The sequence below is a fragment of the Solanum stenotomum genome, chromosome 8 (assembly GCF_019186545.1).
Source record: "Solanum stenotomum isolate F172 chromosome 8, ASM1918654v1, whole genome shotgun sequence".
Lineage (NCBI taxonomy): Eukaryota > Viridiplantae > Streptophyta > Magnoliopsida > Solanales > Solanaceae > Solanum > Solanum stenotomum.
In genome coordinates this window covers 49,692,567-49,715,893 of record NC_064289.1, presented here as the reverse complement: position 1 = coordinate 49,715,893, position 23,327 = coordinate 49,692,567, and the positions used below count along the sequence as shown (strand labels likewise).

Below are 23,327 nucleotides of genomic sequence, written 5' to 3'. Positions count from 1 at the left end.
CTTTCCATTTCTTCTACCTCTTAGCTACATCACTATTTAAGCATGAATCTTAAAAAGTCAAGAGTGTTGGACATGACATTATATAAATGTTTGGAAACAGAAACAAAGGTAGTAGATCAATCTGTGTTTGGTTTCAAAATTAAGGTTGGGCTATATCAAGGATAACATCAAAGTCTCAAATCAAATTGACCCCAAGTTAGTAATTGAAGTACTATAGCTATCCAGGGCTTGAACTAAACCTTTTTTAACTTGTATTATTAACTTCGCTTATTGATTTATATAAAGAGTTAGGGGTAAACATCAAGCACTGTAAATATAACATTTTTGCTGCACTGTAAATATAACAATTTGGAGCGCATAACTCATCTTTCATTTCTTTCCTAAAAGTAGAGCAAGTTAAGAAAAAAAAAGTACCAAATGGAAAATTATCAAAAAGGAAAATGGAACTTATTAAAAAGCCTAAAATTATCCCCCAACAACTCCAGCGAGCTTTTCAGAATTGAAACAATAGTAAAATATGCCACTACTCTCCCAACTCTTCCCGTCACCATTTTAAGCTTCAGCAAATCTGATAATAAAAAAGAAATTGATAGGTTAGACATAGTATCTAAGCAGAATCGTGCATGTATGTATGCGTCTTTCAATAAGAAGATATTATGTATGCCTACCCCAATTCAGAGAGTGTCAAGTGAGCCTTAGCATAGTCAGCGAAGAAGGCATCTTCATCCTGACATAAGCAAAGAGTTGTTCCAATCAGTCAACAACACAGCCAGCATTTTACAACTTAGATGAATAGTATTATACTAATCGCAACATATTTCTCAACAAGGGGGCGGAAAGCAGGATCACAGAGGAGAGCCTTGTTTGATGGCAACTGTAAGAGCCCTTCTTTTTCCCCACTCAAAAGCTCCCTGATAATAACAAATATCTAGTAAACAAAATGGACTGATAACAGTCAAGTATTCCACAAAAGGAGAACTCAAAAAAGAATGTTTTAGATTCTTACGTAAAGTATGAGTTGTCAAAGATAAGGGGATTGGCGGTCCAAGGTCCCTCAAAACCAGAACGCTCCTTGTGGCACCTTCCCTGGAGAAAAATATCACTAAGAAATAAGCATGTAGGAATAGAACCTCGCAACAAATAGGATTAAACAGTAAAAGCAGGCAACAAACCAAGGTATGGGCACCAGAGAGTGCAACAATATCCTTATCAGAAAGACCCATTTGTTTCACAAACACGTCCCTCAAGTGGTTATAGCCTGCATTAGGTTTACATATGATTATCGAGACAGGCAAATTGCAAGAGATATTAAGTTCCTCAACACAATGTTTTGCAATCAGAATCTTCTCTATAAAGCTATCAGTCTATCATAAGACAAATTTTGCAAAGGAAGAACTTACCCTTGGTGGCATCAGGCAAGCGACCTTCAATAGGTGGTTCTGGCTTGTCCTGGCAAAGCAATGTTAACATAAATTTAGATTTCACCAAACAAGAGGGATGAAAATGTTACACATTTTGAATATATAATACTACAAAGTTTCTATACATAAAGTAGGAAAGGGAATATAAGAATAAGAATCATCAAATTAGAATTCACTATGCAGGAGTTCTTTACACACAACCCTTTACAGTAATGTGAAGCATATGCATGTCTTAGTTAACCAATACCAATAGTGAAGTATTTCACAAATAGTAGTGGAAGAGACTTTTGCCAAATGCATAAAATTTAGATAGAAGTTCCCAGAATAACAAGTCAGTATTTCCTTACAAACAGGGCCTCAAATTGGGAAGTAACTAGAATTGCTACAAAGCTGCATAGACAGTCTAACTAACCTCTCTGCCAGGGTGAAAAGGAACATCAGGTCCTCCAGTAACTTCAACAGCAACAACACCAGCCAACTGCACCAAAAAGAAAATAACAAGTTAGTTCTGCACTTTGTTAAGCAAATATTAACCTTTAAAAAAAATACTAACAATCAACGCAAGGATACATACTTGGTGGAAATCAGCATGGGAGAGGGTGGGAAACTGCTCCCTAATGGGCTCCAAGAGTCTGAGAGCAATGTCAAGACCATTGTTTGCACCATGAGCTTGCTCAGCTTTGAACCTCATGGTACCAAAGGGACCACCAGTCTTGGAACACACATCATAGGTACCAGCAGAGTGCCATCTGAGACAACAGAAAATATCTTTATACACAACTCACAAAAATTACAACTCATTATCCATTTGATCAAATGTATTGTATTCACTGTCTAACTTATCAGCAAAAAAAAAAAACCAATTGAAGAGAACATACGCAAGACGGAGCATAATAGGAGCACAATTCTTCTCAGCAATGAGTGCTCTGAGTTTCCTTTTACATTTGTCAACAGCCTTGAGGTACTCCTCGCTCACGGTGGGATAGGACTTATCCATAGTAATTGATCTACAGAGCATTTAAGTACAATAAGTTTCACAATCAAGAAATTAACCAATCATATACTATAGTTAGGTCGAGAAGGCTTAAGTATTTGTAGAAAAAAAACACAAATATTATGTGTAAGCAGATCCATGCCATTCTTGAAGTTGAAAAAAAAAAATCAGACTCTGGACAGATTATTTACGCTTTGCACTATTCAAAAGAAAACAATTTTAATACCCTTTGCACTATTCAAAATGGTACAATTTTGCCAACTCTATGCAAAATTAGGTTACCAACTCTAGTAGTGATATGATAAAAGAAAACAATTTTAATTATACTTTAATCAGATTTATTACTTATTTCATCTCAGATTCAGTGTAATAGTTTTGAAAAGGAACTGTAAAATAAATGTATAGTAGAAAAATTAATATTGATAATTAAACTTTATATTTCATAATATTGGCATTGTATAAAAATTGTCAGTTCATCAACTAATTTCATAATGTCCCTAATAATTCTTATTTAAAATCTTTAAAATCAAAAGCACTTGTCCCCTAAACTTTAATAGGATAGCAAAATTATCCCATTTCAAAAATTGACTCATTTTCCCTTGTGTTGGAACAAACCATTAGAAAGAACGGCGTTTTTCATGAATTTGGATAATTTTTTTAGCCAAAAATGTAAATTTAACCTATTTCGAATAGGCCAAGGTATTTTTGGCCCTTTGTCATTTTTATAGAAAAATATACAACAACAACAACAACCTAGTGAAATCCCACTAGGTGGGGTCTGGGGAGGGTAAATAGTACGCAGACCTTGCCACTACCTCGTGGAGGTAGAGAGGCTGTTTCCAAGAGACCCTCAGCTCAAGAACATCAAATCTAAGTGACAAGAGAGATATATGCAAACATAACAGCCAATACAAAAGATAGCGTATAATCAACAAATGATACCATAACAAGAAAGAAAAAGGGAGTGAAACGCAGTAAACAGCAAAGGCTAGGACTGCTCCAAACGCTAACAACCCAAACCCTCGCAAGGGAAGACAACCCGCTAACCCTACTAACCTTCAACCTTAATACGCGACCTCCACTCCTTCCTATCTAGAGTCATGTCCTCGGTGATGTAAAGCATAGCCAAGTCTTGTCTAATCACCTCTTCCCAATACTTCTTGGGTCTACCTCTACCCCTCCGCGTACCCTCTACCACCATTACCTCGCACCTCCTCACTGGGGCATCTGCACTCCGTCTCTTCACATGTCCAAACCATCTCAGTCTCGCTTCCCTCAGCTTGTCCACCACAGAGGCCACTCCCACCTTCTCCCGGATAACCTCATTCCTAATCTTGTCGCTCCTAGTGTGCCCACACATCCATCTCAACATCCTCATCTCCGCAACATGCATTTTATGAACATGTGCGTTCTTAACTGGCCAACACTCCGCTCCATACAACAAGGCCGGTCTAACTACCACTCTGTAGAACTTACCTTTAAGTTTCGGTGGAATTTTCTTATCACACAATACTCCAGAGGCAAGCCTCCATTTCATCCAAGCAGCCCCAACGCGATGTGTGACATCATCGTCGATGTCGCCACTCCCTTGGATTACAGCCCCAAGATACTTAAAACTTTCCTTCTTAGGAATGACTTGTGCGGCAAGTCTCACTTCCGTATCTGTCTCATCCAACACATCGCTAAATTTGCACCCCAAATATTCTGTTTTGGTCCTACTCAACCTGAACCCTTTGGACTCCAGCGTTTGTCTCCACACCTCCAACCGCGCATTAACTCTGTCCCGCGTCTCATCAATCAGTACTATGTCATCCGCAAATAACATACACCACGGGACCGTCTCCTGAATAGACCGCGTCAACTCGTCCATCACCAAAGCAAATAGGAAAGGGCTTAGGACTGATCCCTGGTGCAGCCCCATCTCAACTGGGAAATGTTCTGAGTCTCCTCCAACTGTTCTAACCCGAGTCTTGGCTCCACCGTACATGTCCTTTATCGCCCTAATATAAATCATCGGGACTCCTTTAGACTCCAAGCACCTCCAGAGGACATTCCTCGGTACTTTGTCATAGGCCTTTTCAAGGTCAATGAACACCATATGAAGGTCTCTCTTCCTTTCTCTATATTTTTCTACCAGTCTACGCATAAGATGAATGGCTTCGGTAGTCGAACGTCCCGGCATGAATCCAAACTGGTTCTCGGAGATGGACACCCCTTTTCTCACTCTCATCTCCACCACTCTCTCCCAAATCTTCATAGTATGGCTCAACAATTTGATACCCCTGTAATTGTTACAATTTTGGATATCACCCTTGTTTTTATACAACGGAACCATTGTACTCCACCTCCATTCATCAGGCATTTTCGCTGTCTTAAAAATAACATTAAACAGCCCAGTTAACCACTCTATGCCTGCCTTGTCCATGTTCTTCCAAAATTCTACCGGAATCTCATCGGGTCCGGTCGCTCTTCCCCTGCTCATCCTACTAATAGCCCGTATAACCTCCTCGGACCTAACGCACCTACAGTATCCAAAATCCCGAAGTCTTTCAGAGTGTGCCAAATCACCCAACACAATGTCCGCTTCCCCTTTTTCATTTAAAAGTTTGTGAAAGTAGCTTCGCCATCTTTGCTTGATAGAGGTCTCTTCCACCAGTATTTTGCCTTCCTCATCTTTGATACACTTCACTTGGTCCAAGTCGCGCGCCTTCCTCTCTCTTGCTTTTGCGAGCCTATACAACTTCTTATCCCCACCTTTGTCCCCCAACTCGACATACAAGCGTTCGAAAGCTGCCGTCTTCGCCTTCGAAACAGCTAACTTAGCTTCTGTCTTTGTCGTCTTATAGACTTTCTTAAGCGTCCGCTTCTCTTCCTCGTCTACGCACTCCGCCAATTTTGTGTATGCAGCCTTCTTCGCTTCCACTTTACCTTGGACTTCCCCATTCCACCACCAATCTCCTTTATGTCCTCCAAATTTACCCCTAGACACCCCTAGCATCTTAGAAGCAACTTCCCTAATGCAACTAGCTGCTTTATTCCACATGTTGTCCGCATCCCCGCTACCACTCCATGCCCCCATCCCCATCAGCTCCTCACCCATCTCCCGAGAAAGGGCAGGGGTCAACCCACCCCATTTAATCCTCGGTCGGTCAGATATCATCTTCTTCCTCCTATCCCTCTTAATCTTCAGGTCCAACACCAAAAGCTTGTGTTGGGTAGTGAGGTTTTCACTTGGGATAACCTTGCAGTCCTTAAATAGACCTCTATCACCCCTCCTAAGGAGAAAGTAATCTATCTGGGTCTTAGCTAACGAGCTACGAAAGGTAACCAAGTGGTTCTCCTTCTTCGGAAAGCATGAGTTAGCAATCACCAACTCAAAAGCCTTAGCAAAGTGTAGAAGCAAAGTTCCACCTCCATTTCTCTCCCCAAAACCAAAGCCTCCATGAACATCATCAAATCCACTAGCAGTTGCCCCGATGTGGCCATTAAAATCTCCACCAATGACAATCTTCTCGGTATTCGGTATACCTCTAACTACCTCATCCAAATCCTCGTAAAAGCGCTTTTTGGCCTCCTCGTCCAAGCCCACTTGGGAGCATACACACTAATAACACTCAAAGTACATCCTCCAATGACCAGCTTAATCGTCATCAGTCTATCACTGATCCTCCTAACCTCCACAACTTGCTCCCTCAAATCCCCGTCTACTAAAATACCCACTCTATTTCTATCCCTAAACCCTCCTGAATACCACAACTTAAACCCATCAACCTCCCGAGCCTTGGCGCCTACCCATCTAGTCTCTTGGACACAGGCTATATTAATCTTTCTCTTCTTGAGAATTTTCACTAGCTCTATGGACTTCCCCGTCAACGAACCTATGTTCCAAGATCCTACCCTCACGTTATGAGAACCCGAAACCCACTTACCACTATTATCCTTCGACCTCGACCTCAACCGAGGACATGACTCACTACCACCATCAAATACCAAATCCACTAGAACGTTACTGCAAACACAGCAAGATCTACACAGGCACACACTACAAACTGCAGCAGTAATAAACTCTAAGAAACAATATAACAGCAGCTACACTATAGTGTCCAGAACAGTGTGTATTCCAAAGAGCACAATAACACCCACTCTATTAAAAACTGAAGCACAGGTCAGAACTTTATTAAAAAAACTGGGAATACTGTTCCGGGATAAGCAGTCTGCAAGACAGAGCCCAGCAGCAGCTAGATTTAGCGAAAAAAGAGAGAGAAAAATGATAGATAGAACCTGGTCAGTGATGAAGGAGGGTTTCAGTGATCTATGGGTAACTTCCGGCCAGATCTGGATGATCTCCGGCGGCAAACAGTAGCAGTGCCGTCTCTCTTCTGAGCTGGTCGCCGGAGAAGGTAGATGAGTTCGCCGGAGAAGCTGAAAAATGCTCTTACCTTCGCCGGAGTTTGCTGTTCGCCGCTCGCTGGTCCGAGCCGCTGGAGCTGCTACTCGTCGTTACCGTCCTCACTGAAGCTTAGGAGGAGAGAGAGAAAGAGGCTCGCCGGTTGGAGCTGTTTCTCGCGTTGCTTCTGGCCGGCGCAGCCTTCGATTTCGGCCGAGAATACCAGAGAAGGAGAGAGAGAGAGAGAGAGAATCAGAGAGAGAAGGGAATGAAATTTTTTTTATAGAAAAATATAATAAATAATAATGCAAAAAAAAAATCAGAAAAGTGAATAATTATCATAGCCAAACATCTCTGGTCAATTTTTTTTATTTATTTTTATAACCAAAAAATCCGTCTGTGACTCACCCCTTACCCTATTGACCAATCACAGCCTTCTAAACTCGGTGAATAATGGGTCCACCCTTCTACCCTTCTCCACCTAAATACCGGGCTTCGCTTTCATGGTGTGGGGGATTGAACCTGATCTCCGGTCAATTTAAAATCACGATGTGTACAGATTCATCGTAAAAACATTTATACAAATTTTTTAACAAATAATTATTAGTAACATATAGATTCATATCAAGATCACGGATCACCCTCTGTAAAGATCACATAGCACAGGCAAAAGAAGGCATTTCAGAAACAAAAATGCAATCGAAATAATCATTCTATAGACACATTTCACAATATCATAAAAGCCATAAAAAGTGAATAAAATAGAGCTGCATTACAGATCGATCGATCGATCGATGAAAGAGATAAGAACCTGAAGAGAGAGAAAGGCAAAGATGATAAATCCTAGAGAGAGAATGTGTACAGCACAAACAGACCACAAGCACTGAAATGAAATGAAACAAAAACCCAAAATGGGGAAAATAAAAGGGAAAGAAGGTTCTAGAAGGCGAATGTAGACCGTAGGATTAGAATGATAGTCTCTAATTGGTGGAAATTACATCAAGGTTAAGTTATATGCGGCCCCTTAAAGTTATCTGCATAATTCACTTAGACACATCAACTAAGACTAATATATAATGAACACTTTTATCTATCCAAAATTTGTTCGGAGTGATATAACTTTTATTTAGACCAACTTCTCTAATTTTGTTCCTCCGTAATATCTCTGATTTTTCCTAATAATAAAAATAAATTAACTTGCATTCTTAGTAGTTATGTAAACTTTTACTATTTTTCATTTATAATATATGGTTTCCATTCCATTAAAATGTTCAAGCACCAACCATATTATATTATATCCATGCAGAACATAGTGAGAAGAGAAACTAAGGAATTCCAATAGCAAACCCAATTTAGTTTAATTTTATAGTATAACTTACATGAATTTCATAGTGTAAGATCTATATTACATCTTATTCCTACTCTTTTCTATTTAAAGTTCCTTAAAATATCAGTCATCCGAATACAAAAGTTTCATTCGGATACACTAATTGTGATACATTATAAAACTTGTCTGTTGCGCTTAATATGGAATATTAACATAAAATTGATTTTCTTTCCCTTAAATCATGCAGATCTTATTGATATCAATCCATCCAATGTGCAATAACTTTACAAAATTCAAAATTCAGATTTTCATTTTTTTCATCAATTCGAAATCGTAAAAGTTCCACATGAGGAACTGCCCTTCTTTGTGTTACAACCTGTCAATGTTAGCATTGATGGAACGATTGTTGTTTTCCAATTGTATAGAGGGGCACTCTTATTTGTTACTCTTTTTTTACACATTTCTTTGCCCTTTCTTCTCTCAAGAATCCCAAAAATAACGTGCACTTTGTTCTCTCAAGAAAAATGAAGCAAAAAGCAGCTTTACTATGGAAGAGAAGAAAGATGATGGGACTGTGAGATGTTCACTCAAGATTGAAGTAATTGATGATACAACAATGATTGGTATTTATCAAGTTATAAAAAGTTGCTCAATTGATTAAAATATCAAGGATTTTGATGGAAAAATAGGAAGAAAAAGAATGCAAATCAAATGGTTGCGATAAAAGCAAAAGTTAGGAACATGATGACCACTGAATGATCAAGAACTCATGGGGTACATCATGGGGAGTGAAGGGGTATGGATATATACGAAGAAACAATGATTTTCCATGTAATTTTTCATACGGTGTTTGTGCCATTAATTCATTGACTTCTTATCCGACGAAGGAATTATCTTTTGTATTATCTCCTTATCCATCTCCGACCGTTCAACCACCTCCTCCGGCATTCCCTATGCCCTCTCCACCATTGGTATATAGTTTTTTTTTAATGTATCAATGTTATAGTTTTGTTTTGTCATTTTGATGTGAATATGTAAGACATGATACATTAGTGGTAAACGACCCACGTGTATTGTAATTTTGTATCTATAGATTATGATGTGGTCATTATTTTGTATTCGGATGTGATTTGTATAAAAATGTATATCATAATATATTATATATGATATATGTAATAAATGGATTAACAATTGAGACGGATCAGATACGTTTTGAATATCGAGTGTGTTTATCACAAATTTGTGTAATGTATCAGGTTATTATTGTGTATATTGTACATATAAATATGTAACAATTAAGAAACGTAAATTACTTGTTTTGATCAAGACAAATGTGGATGATACATTAATATATATCAATCTTGGATTTTTGTGAATGGTTGTATCATTGATAATTTTAATATACCTAGTACATGTTATAAGATGGTACAAAATTGTGTCGATATGTGTTAGTTTGTTGTTAGATAGGTGTTGCTTTGAAAATTGAAAAAAATGTATTTCATATAAAGTATCACTAAATTTTTTAATGTTTGCAGATTGTTCCATGTCGTTTGAGTTTTTATATATCAAGATTATTATTGGCTAATATTACATATACATCGCATTCTAAGTTGGATAAGACTGAACAAATATTAAAGAATGCAGATACATAACACATAGTTGATTTGTTATTGTCTATATAGCCTTTTAAATTTGAATAAGATTGATAGTACTTTGAAAAACTTGATACCTGCAAATGATACATTAGATAGTATTTATGTATCAAGTATATTTATATTGAACGTGATAAAACTAAACGAATATTCAACAACATTAAAATTATATATCAACACCTTAAATATGAATATGATACATTGCAAAAAATAAGGATGGACGGAGAATCAGATACAATGGAGAATCATATGTATCAGGAAAAAAGGGTAAAAACAAAAAAAATGAAAAAAACGACAATGGAGAATATGAAAAGTACCTAATTCAGTGGTTTAAATTTGATTGACTAGAGAGAGAATCCTTTTGAAATTCAAATTGAGATGAAAATTGTAACAGATAAGATTGTGGAGTGAAATTAGGAGAGATGAAAAGAGTGAAAAAAGGAAGAAAAAACATGGGTTAATGTTAAAATACTTACGTATCCGGATGACTTGAATAAGAAATTTTGGAAATATTTTAAAATGGTAGGGAATAATGAAAATTATGAAAAATAAAAGTGTGTATATAGATAATTAATCCAATTTTATTCATTGGAAATTTCGTTAATGACAAATATACTCTCAATTTATTTATACGATATTGTGTGCCGTGTTTTTTTTCAATGACTTTTAGAATCATTATTCTTCATCTCGTAAGAACAAATTTACTCACGTGTTTTTATTTTCCTACTTATCACAATCCAATACAAACTTTAATCTATATATTTTTTTATTTTTCATTTGATGTCAGAAATTCGTATTGAAGTCCTACTGATTTAAATTCGTTGTAGCTAGGATAAGCGCGTCATGCTAAGGATTTTTTCATATCCACAATTTGAATCAGATATATCTGATTAATGGAGGAACTATCGCATCCACTACATCGTTAGGGGCTGTTTGGTAGCTGGTTAGAGTTATACATGTATTAATAATGTAGGGATTGTTGGAAAACTATATGCGCAGTGGAAGCATACGAGAATCATATTGCTTACATTAATAATAGATAATCAATGTGTTTATGCTAGAACACATAAACTTGCTGAAATTTAATTCAAAAATTACCTCTTGAAGCGTGAGCAAATACATTCAAGTGAATCCACGAGTTAGACCTTCAAGCGACTCCACAAGTTAAACAACAATTCACGGTCTTCTACGGTGATCCCACGTTCACATCCGAACTCTCTCAATACTTGGGTGGGCAAGTATCGAATGGAAAACTCATTCACCTTCTAGGTTAGAAGAATCCCTACTTATAGAGATTTCTTCACAGTCCAAAAACAAGAACAAAAAGACACGTTATTTTCAAGAACTAAAAAGTCACAATCTTTTGTTCTTTTTTCCTAGAAAATAGGATTATGAGTTCTAGTTAAATATGGGTACGGTAGGAACCACAAAATTAATTAATAAGGCTTTCTATTATGGATATATTTTCATATAATTAATTTGAATTATTCTTACCATAATAAATTACAAATCATTCCACGTAATCACACTCTATTTATATTTCAAAATTCTCCATTGAACACTTATGTAATTCCACATGTTAAGATTACAAATACTAATCAAAATTATTGACGAATTTAATTCAAAAATTAATTTCCTTGAGAGCACTGCTTAACTTATTTCATGTGTCGGATTCAAAAATTCACTTGTAAGGTTTGACACGATGAAAACTTATAAGTTTCTCAAAACGACTATCATCAATCTCTATATCGAGACATGGATTCCATCAATTAACTTATTATTTCAACAATATATATAATTATCATCTAATTTACCAGACATATTGACCCATCTCAGAATCTCACCTTTTAATAAATTAAAAGGATAATTAATACATACAAATCATAATAGTTATATCAAAATTAAGAATATAAGTCCATTTAACAGTTTAAAGAATATGCTTTTGTCAGTCAGTCTAAAACAACTATATCTTCTGGTCCCGTTCAATACATACAAAATGACATAGCATAAGAAGTTGGAACTATACCATTCTCATAATCAAGATAAATTATATATAATCTTGTGCTACAATCGTATCGATGACATATCCATTTTCCATCTTAGATTGTGAACAAAAAATTTATACTTACCGATGATTTAATCCTTTGTATATAAGATAAAACTCTATACACTAAATTATCTACTATATAAATAAACAGACACCACAAACGAATATATTATCTATTAAAACTGAATAAATAATTATTCTATAATAAATATTATATCTAAACATATGGTTGATAGTATATATCCCAACAAGTGTATCTAATACGTAGTAGTCCTAATTGGAGTAATTTTCCTCAAAATATACTTGACACAAAAAACATTTTTCTCTCTCCTATGTCACATTATTCCTTTTTTACTAGTAATTAAAAAATTTAACTTTTTAAATCAACCCATATGATATACTCGGTAAAAATAATAATTACATAACGTAAAGTGAATATTTTTAAACAACTTATATTTGTAATGCTAATTATTTATTCTAAATCATTTTTCAAATAATTCATTCTTGAAGCTCTTATAAAATGCGCAAGGTGAACATTAAAAACAAGTAAAAGTGAACAAAATAAAAAAGAAAAATAAGTGACATTAGAGAACAATTTTTACGTATTTATAAAAAATCAAGAATATTATATCAACTAACTCTTTTTACGGATTTTTTTCTAGCAACTATTCCCTCTGTCCATTTTTATTTATTCATTACGTTATAAATAATTATTCATTTGTTACTTGTTTACTTTAGAAAATCAAGTGGTAATTTATTACTTAATTCCTAATTCACTCTTATTATTAATTATAGTCATTTGCCAATGTATTTTTTAAAATATAAAATTTATTATTTTAAAAGATTGATATAGTAAACTTATTTTTATTATTTCTTAAGAGATATGTCAAATTAATACTGAACAAGTAAAGATGTAAAGATGGACGAAAGGAGTAGAAACTAAATTTTCCAGTTTAAAAAAAGTAAAAAATATTATTAAAAAAGAATAATATGACATGAAATCCCATTAAAAGTGTGCACTTTGCATATTCTTTAAGAAATTAATAAAGGAATGATTTGAGAAATGATTTAGAAAAATAATTAATGTTAAATGTAATAATAGAAAAAATGTCTATCTCTTAATATGCTAAAGTAAAAAACTAAAAATGATAAATAATTATTTTTTTTTATTGAATATAACATATGAGTTATTTTTAAAAAATTAATTTTTTTAAGAAAAATGAAAATGTGACATGGCATCCCAATAGGAGAGAGAATAATATTTTTTTATGTCAAACATATTTTGGAGAAAATATATAAAGTTGAGTGATATTGTAGTCCTAAAACAAGCATAAGTGATATTACTAGATAATTTCTCAAATATGGGTGACTATCTAGGGAAAGTACTCTCCTAATTGAGATATTTAAGTAAATTATACGGACAACTTTGAGGGACCGTCAATGACTTAAAAACCAAAAATAAATATCATATCAATAGAGACATATGGCTGGCAGCATCTTTAATTTATTTAAGAAACAAATGTGAACGCATGGATGCTATAAATGATTCCTTTCAAAATTTTAATGAAACTTCTCACTTCCAATTATTTTGCATATGGTGGCATGAAAATGGGAACATGTGGGTGACCAAAGGGGCCTCTCGCGATCCAATAACATCAACCACTCCGGTTCATGACATTATCTTTAAAATAATAATTGATATAAGTATTCGCGCGATATATTGATAATATTAAAATATTATTTTTAATTATTTTAAATTATGATGTTTTGTTTGAGGATATTAAATTATAGTACTCCTAAAAAAAATCTAACTATTATATTGTTCCCCGTTGAATTGTACTGTTTCCCTCTCCCTCCCATGTCCACCGCCTTTTTTTTTAATCCCTTTATAATTAAATTTTTAGGCTTAAGTCATATGCAACTAGTTAAATTTGTCCGCATATTTCAATTAGACACCTTAACTTAGCTAGTACCTATTGAACACTTTAATCTTAAGAAATTTATATCTATTTAACACAAAATGAAAATCAGTTGAAACCCAAAAGTGTGGGTCTCTCAAACACAGATACATAACTGATGAACTAATGAAATTAGACCTAGTAAACGTCAATAATTATAGAAATCATGCATATCAGTGTTTTAAAAAACTCTGTTGGGACTAGTCTCGGGGCTCGCCCTAGGGCGGGACTCTAACAAAACGTTTTGAGACTCAAATGTGGGGCTTAGTTTTCTAAGACTTACGCCCTAAGCGTTTGATTGTACGCCCTAAGCACACTCAAGGCTCACCTAACAGATCTTACACAAATTATGTGTTAAAATCTTTAGTTAACATTGTTGACCCTCATAATTATTGAATAATTGAATGATACTTAATAATTTTTAATCTATTGAGATAAGAAGATTGAGAATAACTCAAATAACAAGTTTTAATATCGTATCTTTCCTATTTTGCAACACCATGAAAGTAATTATATATTACGTAATATTTCTTTTAAAAATACGTCGCAAAATTTTACTTTTTCACTTATCAATTGTCTTCATGATGTTGTCATATGTCTCAAAATTATCATATTTTATTTAGCCATCACTACTAGAAAATTGTAAATTACCTACGAATTTTACAATTGGGGATTATTTTTGCAGAAATTTCCTATGAATTTTCATGCGAAAATATGAAATTCCTAAATTCTAGATCTTGTTACCTGTGAAAAATATTTCCCTAGAAAAATTGGTAAGTAAATTTGGCGCCATTTTCACAAAACTATTTCCTGGAGAATTATTTGGGGCGGATAATTTGCAAGTACCATTTTCACAAGTAAATTCACAAGTAATGTAAGAAGTATTTTTTGTAATCGGTTTGCAAGAAAAATCCTAGATAAAATTATTTTCAGATTTAACTAGGAATAATTACTTGAGAATTTATCTAAAAATATTTTTATATGTGATATTACTTGGGAATTCATGTTCCACAAATTTTGTTGCGGATTTATTTCATAGGGATTTACTTGGGAATTTTCTCACTTTAAAATTATTTGGGAATTTTATTATTCTGAATTTGATTGGAGATTTTTGAAGGATTTACTTGGAAATATGCATACTTGAATATTATTTTTTTGATATAATTTAACTGATTTTTTTTTCTTGAAATTTAAAAGGAACTATAGAATGAATTTTATTGTTAAAATATCTTCTCTACTTTTAGGCTTAAAAATTTATTATACAATATCAATCTAATACAGTGTTAGAACATTATCACAAATGGTAGGATCAATATTTTAGACTTGTGTATAATTAATATTTAATCTCACTAATAATCAATAATGTCTTTTTTTATTATTATTTGAAAGATACAAAACAATAAAATTACATGACATGTTATTTATCCGTAGAAAAATGTATCTATATAATAATATAAAGCTGAAAGATAGGGCGGCTGATGTGGCATGCTTCTAAAGCCAGGAATCATATTTATTTATTTTTGACATTTTTTTTATTTATCACTTATTTTGTAATTAAATAAAAAATAATATTATACATTAAATATTTTACAATAAATATTGCTGAAAATTAATGTTATTCATATCTTTTAAAACCTTTCTCAATTCTTTCTTTTACGTTGGTTTTTTTCTCCCCTTAATCTCACAATTAATGTCATTCATATCTTTTCCTTAAATTGCTCCATTTCTTTCCTATTTTACTTATTTAATCCCTTCCAAGTAAGTTAAAATCTTACTACTTTTTCCTTCCTAATCTATCTATATATATAAAATAAAGCTGGATGTATGGGAGGTGATGTGACATGCCTCTAAAGTCAAGAATGACATTTATCTTTTTTCTTAAATTTTTTACATTTTTTTTCATTTTCTAAATTATTAAGAAAACCTATAAATTATTTTTGAATTACATTAATTTAGAAATCTCAAAAGTCATTATCATTAATTTAATGATTCTTTTATTTTCTAATTAAACCAAATAAACAATGCAGTTTACCTTCTTTATCCGTTTTGTTCATTTAGGTCATCAATAATTTTAATATCTAATTAAATTGAGCAATTAATATATTCAATGTCTATACTCCTGTATGTTCTTCCATATTCCTTAATTCTCTTTATATTTTCAATTTATTTGTCATTGTGATCATGTGATGTCTATGTTTCTCTATGTTTTTTTTTAATTCATTTTATATTGTCAATTTATATGTCACCATGAAGCTTCCTTTTTTTGTAGGTTATTTGGTTATGCCTATAAAGGCTAAAGGTCTGATTTCACAGTATCTGGTAAGTTGTTTAAATGTATTATTTTAGTTTTTTTTTTTTGCAATTATTTTGTACTAGATTGGATAGGATTATGTATTATCAGATAGAGAATTCAAAAGAATAATACGTCTTTTTACTTTGCATATTCATTGTCATATGTATCTTTGTTAATCTAATTTATTTAAAGTTAAATTTGAATAGTTGACGTTTATATGAATTTTTGTTTAGACTTTCAATATAATCAACGTATTTTATATTTAGTTTGTAAGAATTTTTATTTATAATCATCTTAATTATTGGTTACGTGTGTTGTTATGTTTTTTTTTTTACTTTGTCTATTGACATTTATGCAAAGATATATACATATTTACATAAGCATCCCTTAAAAATTAGAAATTCTATTAATCTATTTTTTTCTATTTTGATTCTTCTTCCTATTGATTTACTTTTATTTATCAAAACTAATCGTAAAAAAAGGATAAACAAATACCTTTATTGAAGAAACAACTCTTCAACGCATCAATTTTAAAATAAATTTTATTGAAGAGTACCATAATGCTATGGTGGTTCATTTATTCTCAATATTCAAAAAACACGATATGAACAATATAATTTGTGGATCTTTTTTTTCTTTTGATAAATTTCTTTGTATATGTGTTAATGGTTTTTTTTCTTTAAAAATTAGGTTTCAAAAAACTATATATATCCTATACACAAAAATAGATACAATATCTCTTGAAATTCTTTTCTTTTTTTACTTCCTATTAAGAAAATAAAAAATAAAATATGATTTGCTTATAAGTACATGTATAGTGTACACTACACAAGTATTTATAGAAGACTAAATGTTTTTGAAGTGATATAAAATCATATCATAAAAGAATGTATAAATTAAGAACTAATATAAAATTGGAGAAAAATCAAAATATTTGATTTTGAAAATTGAGATCTTTCAAATATATGATTGAGTTGTAAGATTAATCAGCGCAAGGGTGAATAAATTCACTATAATAATAATAAAGCTATATATAAATAAGGTAATGATATATGTAGGGACATTTTTATAGTCTAGAAAATTATTTATATTTTATCTCCTTTTTTTTTAGAATTTTTTCTTATTCTTTTCATTAATCAATTTAATTAATAATTTTAAAAAAATCTATCATATTTATTACATCTAATTTATATATCACGAGTTACATAAGACCTTCATATGTTTGTTTTCTCTATTTAATAACATGTCTTATCAATCCTTTCTACCTAATTCTTATATTAATATAGTTTAAAGCTAGACAAAAAAGAGTGATGTTCTTTTGACTAACAATAATATTTATCTTTTTTTAAATCAATTTTTGATTTTATATCTCATATTTATCAATAATATTTAATGCAGATTAATCATATATATTTGTTTTAAAAAATAGTCCAAAGAATGATTTTTACCATTACAATCGTTCATAATTATTATCCACAATTATGTGAATGCGTGTCTATGACTCTATATAGACGTAGAAACGGACAAACACGATCTACCTACACTTTTTAAATAAAATCATGCATGTATATTAGATATAATTAAGACTTGAAATTTTAAATATTTGATACATTATAAAAAGTTGTTAGACGAATTTAACGAGCTATTTATGATCGCGCGAAGCGCGGCTAAGTTCACTAGTATATAATATAAAGGAGAAACATAGACAAGATGATGTGGCACCTCTCTATGGCCTTCATTTGTATTTGTTTTTTTTCTCATTTTTTTCTTATTTAAATTAATTATTGTATTATAAAATCAAAATTACTTAATTTATTACAAATAAATATTTTATTAATGGAGTAACATTTATAACAAAGACTCTTCACATTCTTTTTTTTTCTTTGTTAGCCTCACTTCTAATCATAAAATGATAAAAAAAATTTATATTTTAAGTGTTTTTCTCTTTATTATTTAATTTATTTATAAGGAGTCAAGGAGTAATTATCCATGACCTACACCTCTTTAATTTGTATTTTTAATAATATTCAAGACTCTCATAATTTTCATGTTCATAACCTCCAAAAATTAATTTGTAAGTTTATGATGTCTTATGGTATTCCTATATTTTGCCTATATAAACTCATATTTAGTTTCATGGAGATTCACATTCAAGATTATCCTTTCCCTTCTTCATCATATTGGTTTGTGAATTAGCTAACATGTAACAAAAAAGAAGTACATGAAGGTGAGAAATATTTCATTTCCAAGTCTTTCTTTTTATTTTCTACATTTTCCCTATCTAAATAATATTTAATTTCATAAAAATTCACATTCAAGAATATATTTGCTCTTCTTTATCATATTAGTTTGTGATTAACTAATATGTAACGAAAAAGATGTACGTGAAAGGTAAGAAATATTTCATTCTCAAATCTCTTTTTATTTTTATGTATTTGGATATGCTTTCTTAATATTTTATTTATGTATGTATTATCATCCTCCAAGCAAGTATGATTAAATTATTTTTTTTTAATAATGAACAATGTGTAGATTATCCTTTCCCTTCTTTATCATATTGGTTTGTGAATTAGTTAACACGTAACAAAAAAGAAGTACATGAAGGTGAGAAATATTTCATTTCCAATTCTTTCTTTTTATTTTCTACATTTTCCCTATCTAAATAATATTTAATTTCATAAAAATTCACATTCAAGAATATATTTTCTCTTCTTTATCATATTAGTTTGTGAATTAACTAATATGTAACGAAAAAGATGTACATGAAAGGTAAGAAATATTTCATTCTCAAATCTCTTTTTATTTTTATGTATTTGGATATGCTTTCTTAATATTTTATTTATATATGTATTATCATTCTCCAAGCAAGTATGATTAATTTTTTTTTGTAAGTATGAACAATGTGTTGTTAGTATGTGATTGTTCTCTTCAATAGTCAATTTGTTGAATATAATATAGTTTGATTACAATATGTGTGAGTTTTCAAGAGATGATTCTTATTTACTGTTAGTACAATTGAAAAAATAATACCAAATATATTACATATAGTTTAGATTTTTTTTTCTTTCTTTGGTATAATCACTTTCAATTGGTATGATATTTTATTTATTCATAATTATGTTTTTTTTAAATTCAATTGGTAGCATATAATGAAGATGTTCACAAATGGAGTACAAAATATGATGGCGGATCTACTTACAAAGGAAGATAAATAGATAATAGAAGAAAAGCATTTTTTGAAGCATAATTAGGGATTATTTTTTGCTAGAAATTTTGTTGTTACTTTGACTTGTATTGGTAAGGTAGCTACTTTTGTTAGAATTTTTTAAACTTTAGTCTATATAAGTAAATTAACTACATGTATTGGCAATGTTATTCATTTGGTTCTTTACTATTCTATTTTTTTTTGTTATGAAGCACAATTAATATAACTATCTCATTTTTAAAAAAAATTACGATGATAATGAGCTTCATTTTATTATGCTTGCAAGAAAATAATTAAAACAAAAATATTAAATTCTATGATGCTTTTTTTTTTATATAACAATTTGTTTTCGTCACTGTTCTTTTTTGTTTGAAATGTATTTATATTTTTTATGCAGTCACCAATTGTTTTTTTCATTATTGTATTTCTATCCCTTATTTTCACATTTATATATTTACTAGTGAATTTGATCGCGCTTCGCGCGATTATGAAATACCTCATTAATATAAAATATATATATTTTGAAATATTGAGTGCTAAAAAATTATACTAAGAGTCTTAGTTCAATTTATTATTCCTACTCAAATTTTATGATTTTTACAATTTTAAATTATTTGTGGGTCTTTGTTCTTCGGAAGATTTTTCCTTAAATAATGTGTTTAATAACCAAAATTATTTATATATAATAGTAATATAAGAAAAATATAATTTCAAATATGAAATAAAAAGTATATTCTTGAGTAGGGGTCTTATGAAACNCAATGAAGAACTTCAATTTTGTTTTTTTACGAAATCAGAATTTGTATAGAGGATCGTAAAAAATATGTATACAATACATTGTTATTTCAAAATATGATCTCTATCTCATTTACTTCACCGTGGTAAATAATTTATTCTTCTATATACACATGAATAGTTTGCACTTAAAAGATGTATGAAAAAAATGTATCATATCGCATATGAAGAGAATATCAATATTATTTATATGTCTGATACTAACATGAATATAAATATTATATATTATTGTCCAATAAATATTTCTTATAGCCGCGCGAAGCGCGAACAATTTCCCTAGTAATATCATAAGTGTAATCAATCTTGATTTGATGTTATTTTTATATTAAATAGTGTATTATTTAATAAGTCATGCAGTACTTATAAGTAGAGAAAAATTCGATTATATACATTATTAATATGAAGTTTATTTACCCCCTAATTGATAGAATTATATGAAATGAAAAATAAATTATTTTTACTTGTATATCCAATTTATATATTTTTGGTTACAAGCATTAAAAATAATAGAATTTATCTATAATAAGTTATTAAATGTTATTTGTTTACAAATATATAATTACGTATGTTAAAATATAATTGCTAAAAGATAAATTAATAATATAAATACCACAAATACCTAATAAGATATACTATCGATTATTATTTATAAATTTCTTGCACTTTAAACTTATAAATATATTTATCTTTTCAATTATTTATTTATAAGAACCTTGTATGTATAATTTAAATTTGTCTACATTTAATATGCTTAGTCATGATTATTATCTTATACAAAGTGTTAGCATAAAATTTTCATGATATGTTGGGTAGTAGTGATTTATTTTAAATATATAATTAATTGTCGTGTTTCATTTTTTAAGAGTTAAATTACCTGAATTTTAGGAAACATTTTAAGATATATATTCCATACCATATTAATACGAGATGAATTTATAGTACTTCTTGTATAATTTATAAATATCTAAATTATATTTTAAATACTCAATTAATTTAATTTAATTTAGTTTTAAAAAATAATCAAATAAAAAAACACAAAAAATTACTGTAATTCCAGTGGTACTTTTGTACCACGATACCAAAAGAGTAGCATTTATAATGACATGACAAGTAGCACTGAAAGAATATAATTTCAAAGGGAAACTACATTAATACTTGGGAGTTGGGGCAGGGATTAAGTTAAAATCCATAAGAGCTCCTTTTTTTGGTAATTTTTACCAAAATTTTCGTGATATTTTAAATATCTTTTGCAAGAAAATTCATAAGAAATAATTACCTATGAAGGTTTTACCTTCGGGTTCTTTTTAGTAGGAAAATCTGTAGTAAACTTAATTTCCTGCGAATTTTCGTATAATATCCCTAGGAAAATCTCCATGTAATCCATACTTTTCTTGTAGTGCTTTGAAAGTAATTTCATTTTTATTCATGATGGAGTGATGTTTATATCATATGATACTAGTAAGGTTATTACTTATTTTCTTTTAGGGGGTAAATTGTATAGTATGATAAAAAATATATTTTTGAGAAATAGTGATTCTTTTATTATTAGAAAGTTACGATATTGGATTATTTATACTTGTATAATCGTGTTAGAACTTTTATTTTCTATTAGTTTATTTAATCATATTTGTAATTATTTCAAACTATTGATTTACTTTTATAATTTAGTGTTATTATATTATTATACTATAGTATAAATTAAAAATTTAAAGATCCATAGGGCTTACGCCCCACGTCTCGAGGCTTACGTCTTGCCCTATACTAAGTAAACGCCTCGCCTCATGCCCCCGCCTTTTAAAACACTGATGCATATAGTTCATATGTGTCGAACCAAAGAGAGTCAGACATCACTAGTATTAATCATACAAGTTTTATCTTCTCTATTGCGTTGATATGATAAATTGTGAATCATTACTTATATTTGTTACTAAAATGACCTTCAACTAAGTAATATTTTTAATTATATGTTTTAAAAAAATTATACTATATAGTTAAATAATTTTTTAAATGTAATTTGTAAAATATTGGGATAACGACAATTCAAAACACATTAGACTTGATAAATGTCAATAGTTATAGAAATCATGTGTATAGTTCATATATGTCGAACCAAAGAGAGTCGGACATTAATAGTATTAATCGTACAAGTTTTATCCCCTATATTACGTCGACTTGATAAATTATAAATCATTACTTATTTTTGTCACTAAAATGACCTCTAAATTTCAATTAAGTATTTTTTTTTATTATGTTTGAATAAAATTAAACTATATAATTTAATAATTTTCAAACATAATTTGTAAAATATTTAAAAAATGATAACTCAAAATACATTAGACCTAGCCAAACACTATTTTCTGTTTTTCTGGCAGATATATTTGAAAATATTTATGGCTAAACAATACCAAGACGTGTATGATTAAAGTGAAAGAATTTTTCTTACTACTGATGTCACAATTTTTTATTTTGTAAAACACAATTTGACAATATATATATATATATATATATATATATATATATCTTGAAATTTTACAAGAGAAGAATGTGTGAAATCACTTAGGGACTATTTGGAAAGCTACTCTGGTAATTGAATTTGGTGTAATTTAGTGTAATTACGCTATTTGACCTGTTTGATTGGCCATGTAATTAAGTGTAATTGGCAGGGGTAATTACACTCTCCAAATCCTAGGCCAAGTCTGTGAATTGCTGGTAATTACAAGCTGATTACTTTTTAATTTCTTCTTTTTATTTCTATTTTTATTTTTTCATTTTTTTTAATTTCTATTATTTTAGATTCTTTTTTTGTATTTTTATTATTCTAAATTTTTCTAAAAGCTCTTTTTTATTTTTTATTTTTTATATTTCATTTCCTTCTCATTCTCAACCTTTACTTCATGTGATTCCATGCAATTTTGGTATTATCTATTTTCCATGCCATGCTTTTTTCTATTGGCATAATTTTGATAGTATTCTAATTTTAAAATTAAAGTAGAATTCATTGTTGAGTAAGATTATAGACTTAGGTTTTTATTTTCTTTTAAATCAAATTTATGTATGTTATGTTGAAATTTGAAATAAGACTAATTTGTTTTGAATTTAGAACTTATGTTATATTTTCAGTTTGATTTGTTTTAGTAATATTGAGTTGAGACTTCACATTGCAAGTCATTTATTTTTTAGTTAGACTTGATAGATTATTTTTTTGTCAAATATTTTAATAATTTATGACATTTATTTATAATATTAAT

At 30.4% G+C, this 23,327-nt stretch overlaps 1 protein-coding gene across 2 annotated transcripts; it reads right to left on the bottom strand.

Moving 5' to 3' along the window:
* Positions 1-260: 260 nt before the first annotated feature.
* Positions 261-7,706, bottom strand: LOC125874399 (L-ascorbate peroxidase 1, cytosolic-like). Of its 2 annotated transcripts, none has more exons than XR_007447266.1 (9): positions 7,614-7,706; positions 2,300-2,428; positions 1,996-2,170; positions 1,834-1,899; positions 1,401-1,449; positions 1,173-1,258; positions 1,007-1,086; positions 669-911; positions 261-568 (listed from the first exon to the last, which is right to left on the bottom strand). XR_007447266.1 is itself a non-coding variant. In XM_049555279.1 (9 exons), the coding sequence occupies exons 2-9, from the start codon at positions 2,416-2,418 to the stop codon at positions 665-667; spliced, it is 735 nt and encodes a 244-aa protein (XP_049411236.1). In that variant the 5' UTR covers positions 2,419-2,428; positions 7,614-7,706. The 2 variants fall into 2 exon arrangements, 1 of the variants encoding a protein (XP_049411236.1); XM_049555279.1 differs by lacking the exon at positions 261-568 and having other exon boundaries at positions 665-727; positions 815-911.
* Positions 7,707-23,327: the final 15,621 nt, after the last annotated feature.

Coding starts and splice junctions, on each gene's coding strand:
- LOC125874399 (XM_049555279.1), bottom strand. CDS start 2,418: ATGGATAAGTCCTATCCCACCGTGAGCGAGGAGTACCTCAAGGCTGTT. Junction 1,900..1,995: donor CCCATGCTGATTTCCACCAA/GTATGTATCCTT, acceptor TTTTTGGTGCAG/TTGGCTGGTGTTGTTGCTGT. Junction 1,450..1,833: donor CTTTTCACCCTGGCAGAGAG/GTTAGTTAGACT, acceptor TTGCTTTGCCAG/GACAAGCCAGAACCACCTAT.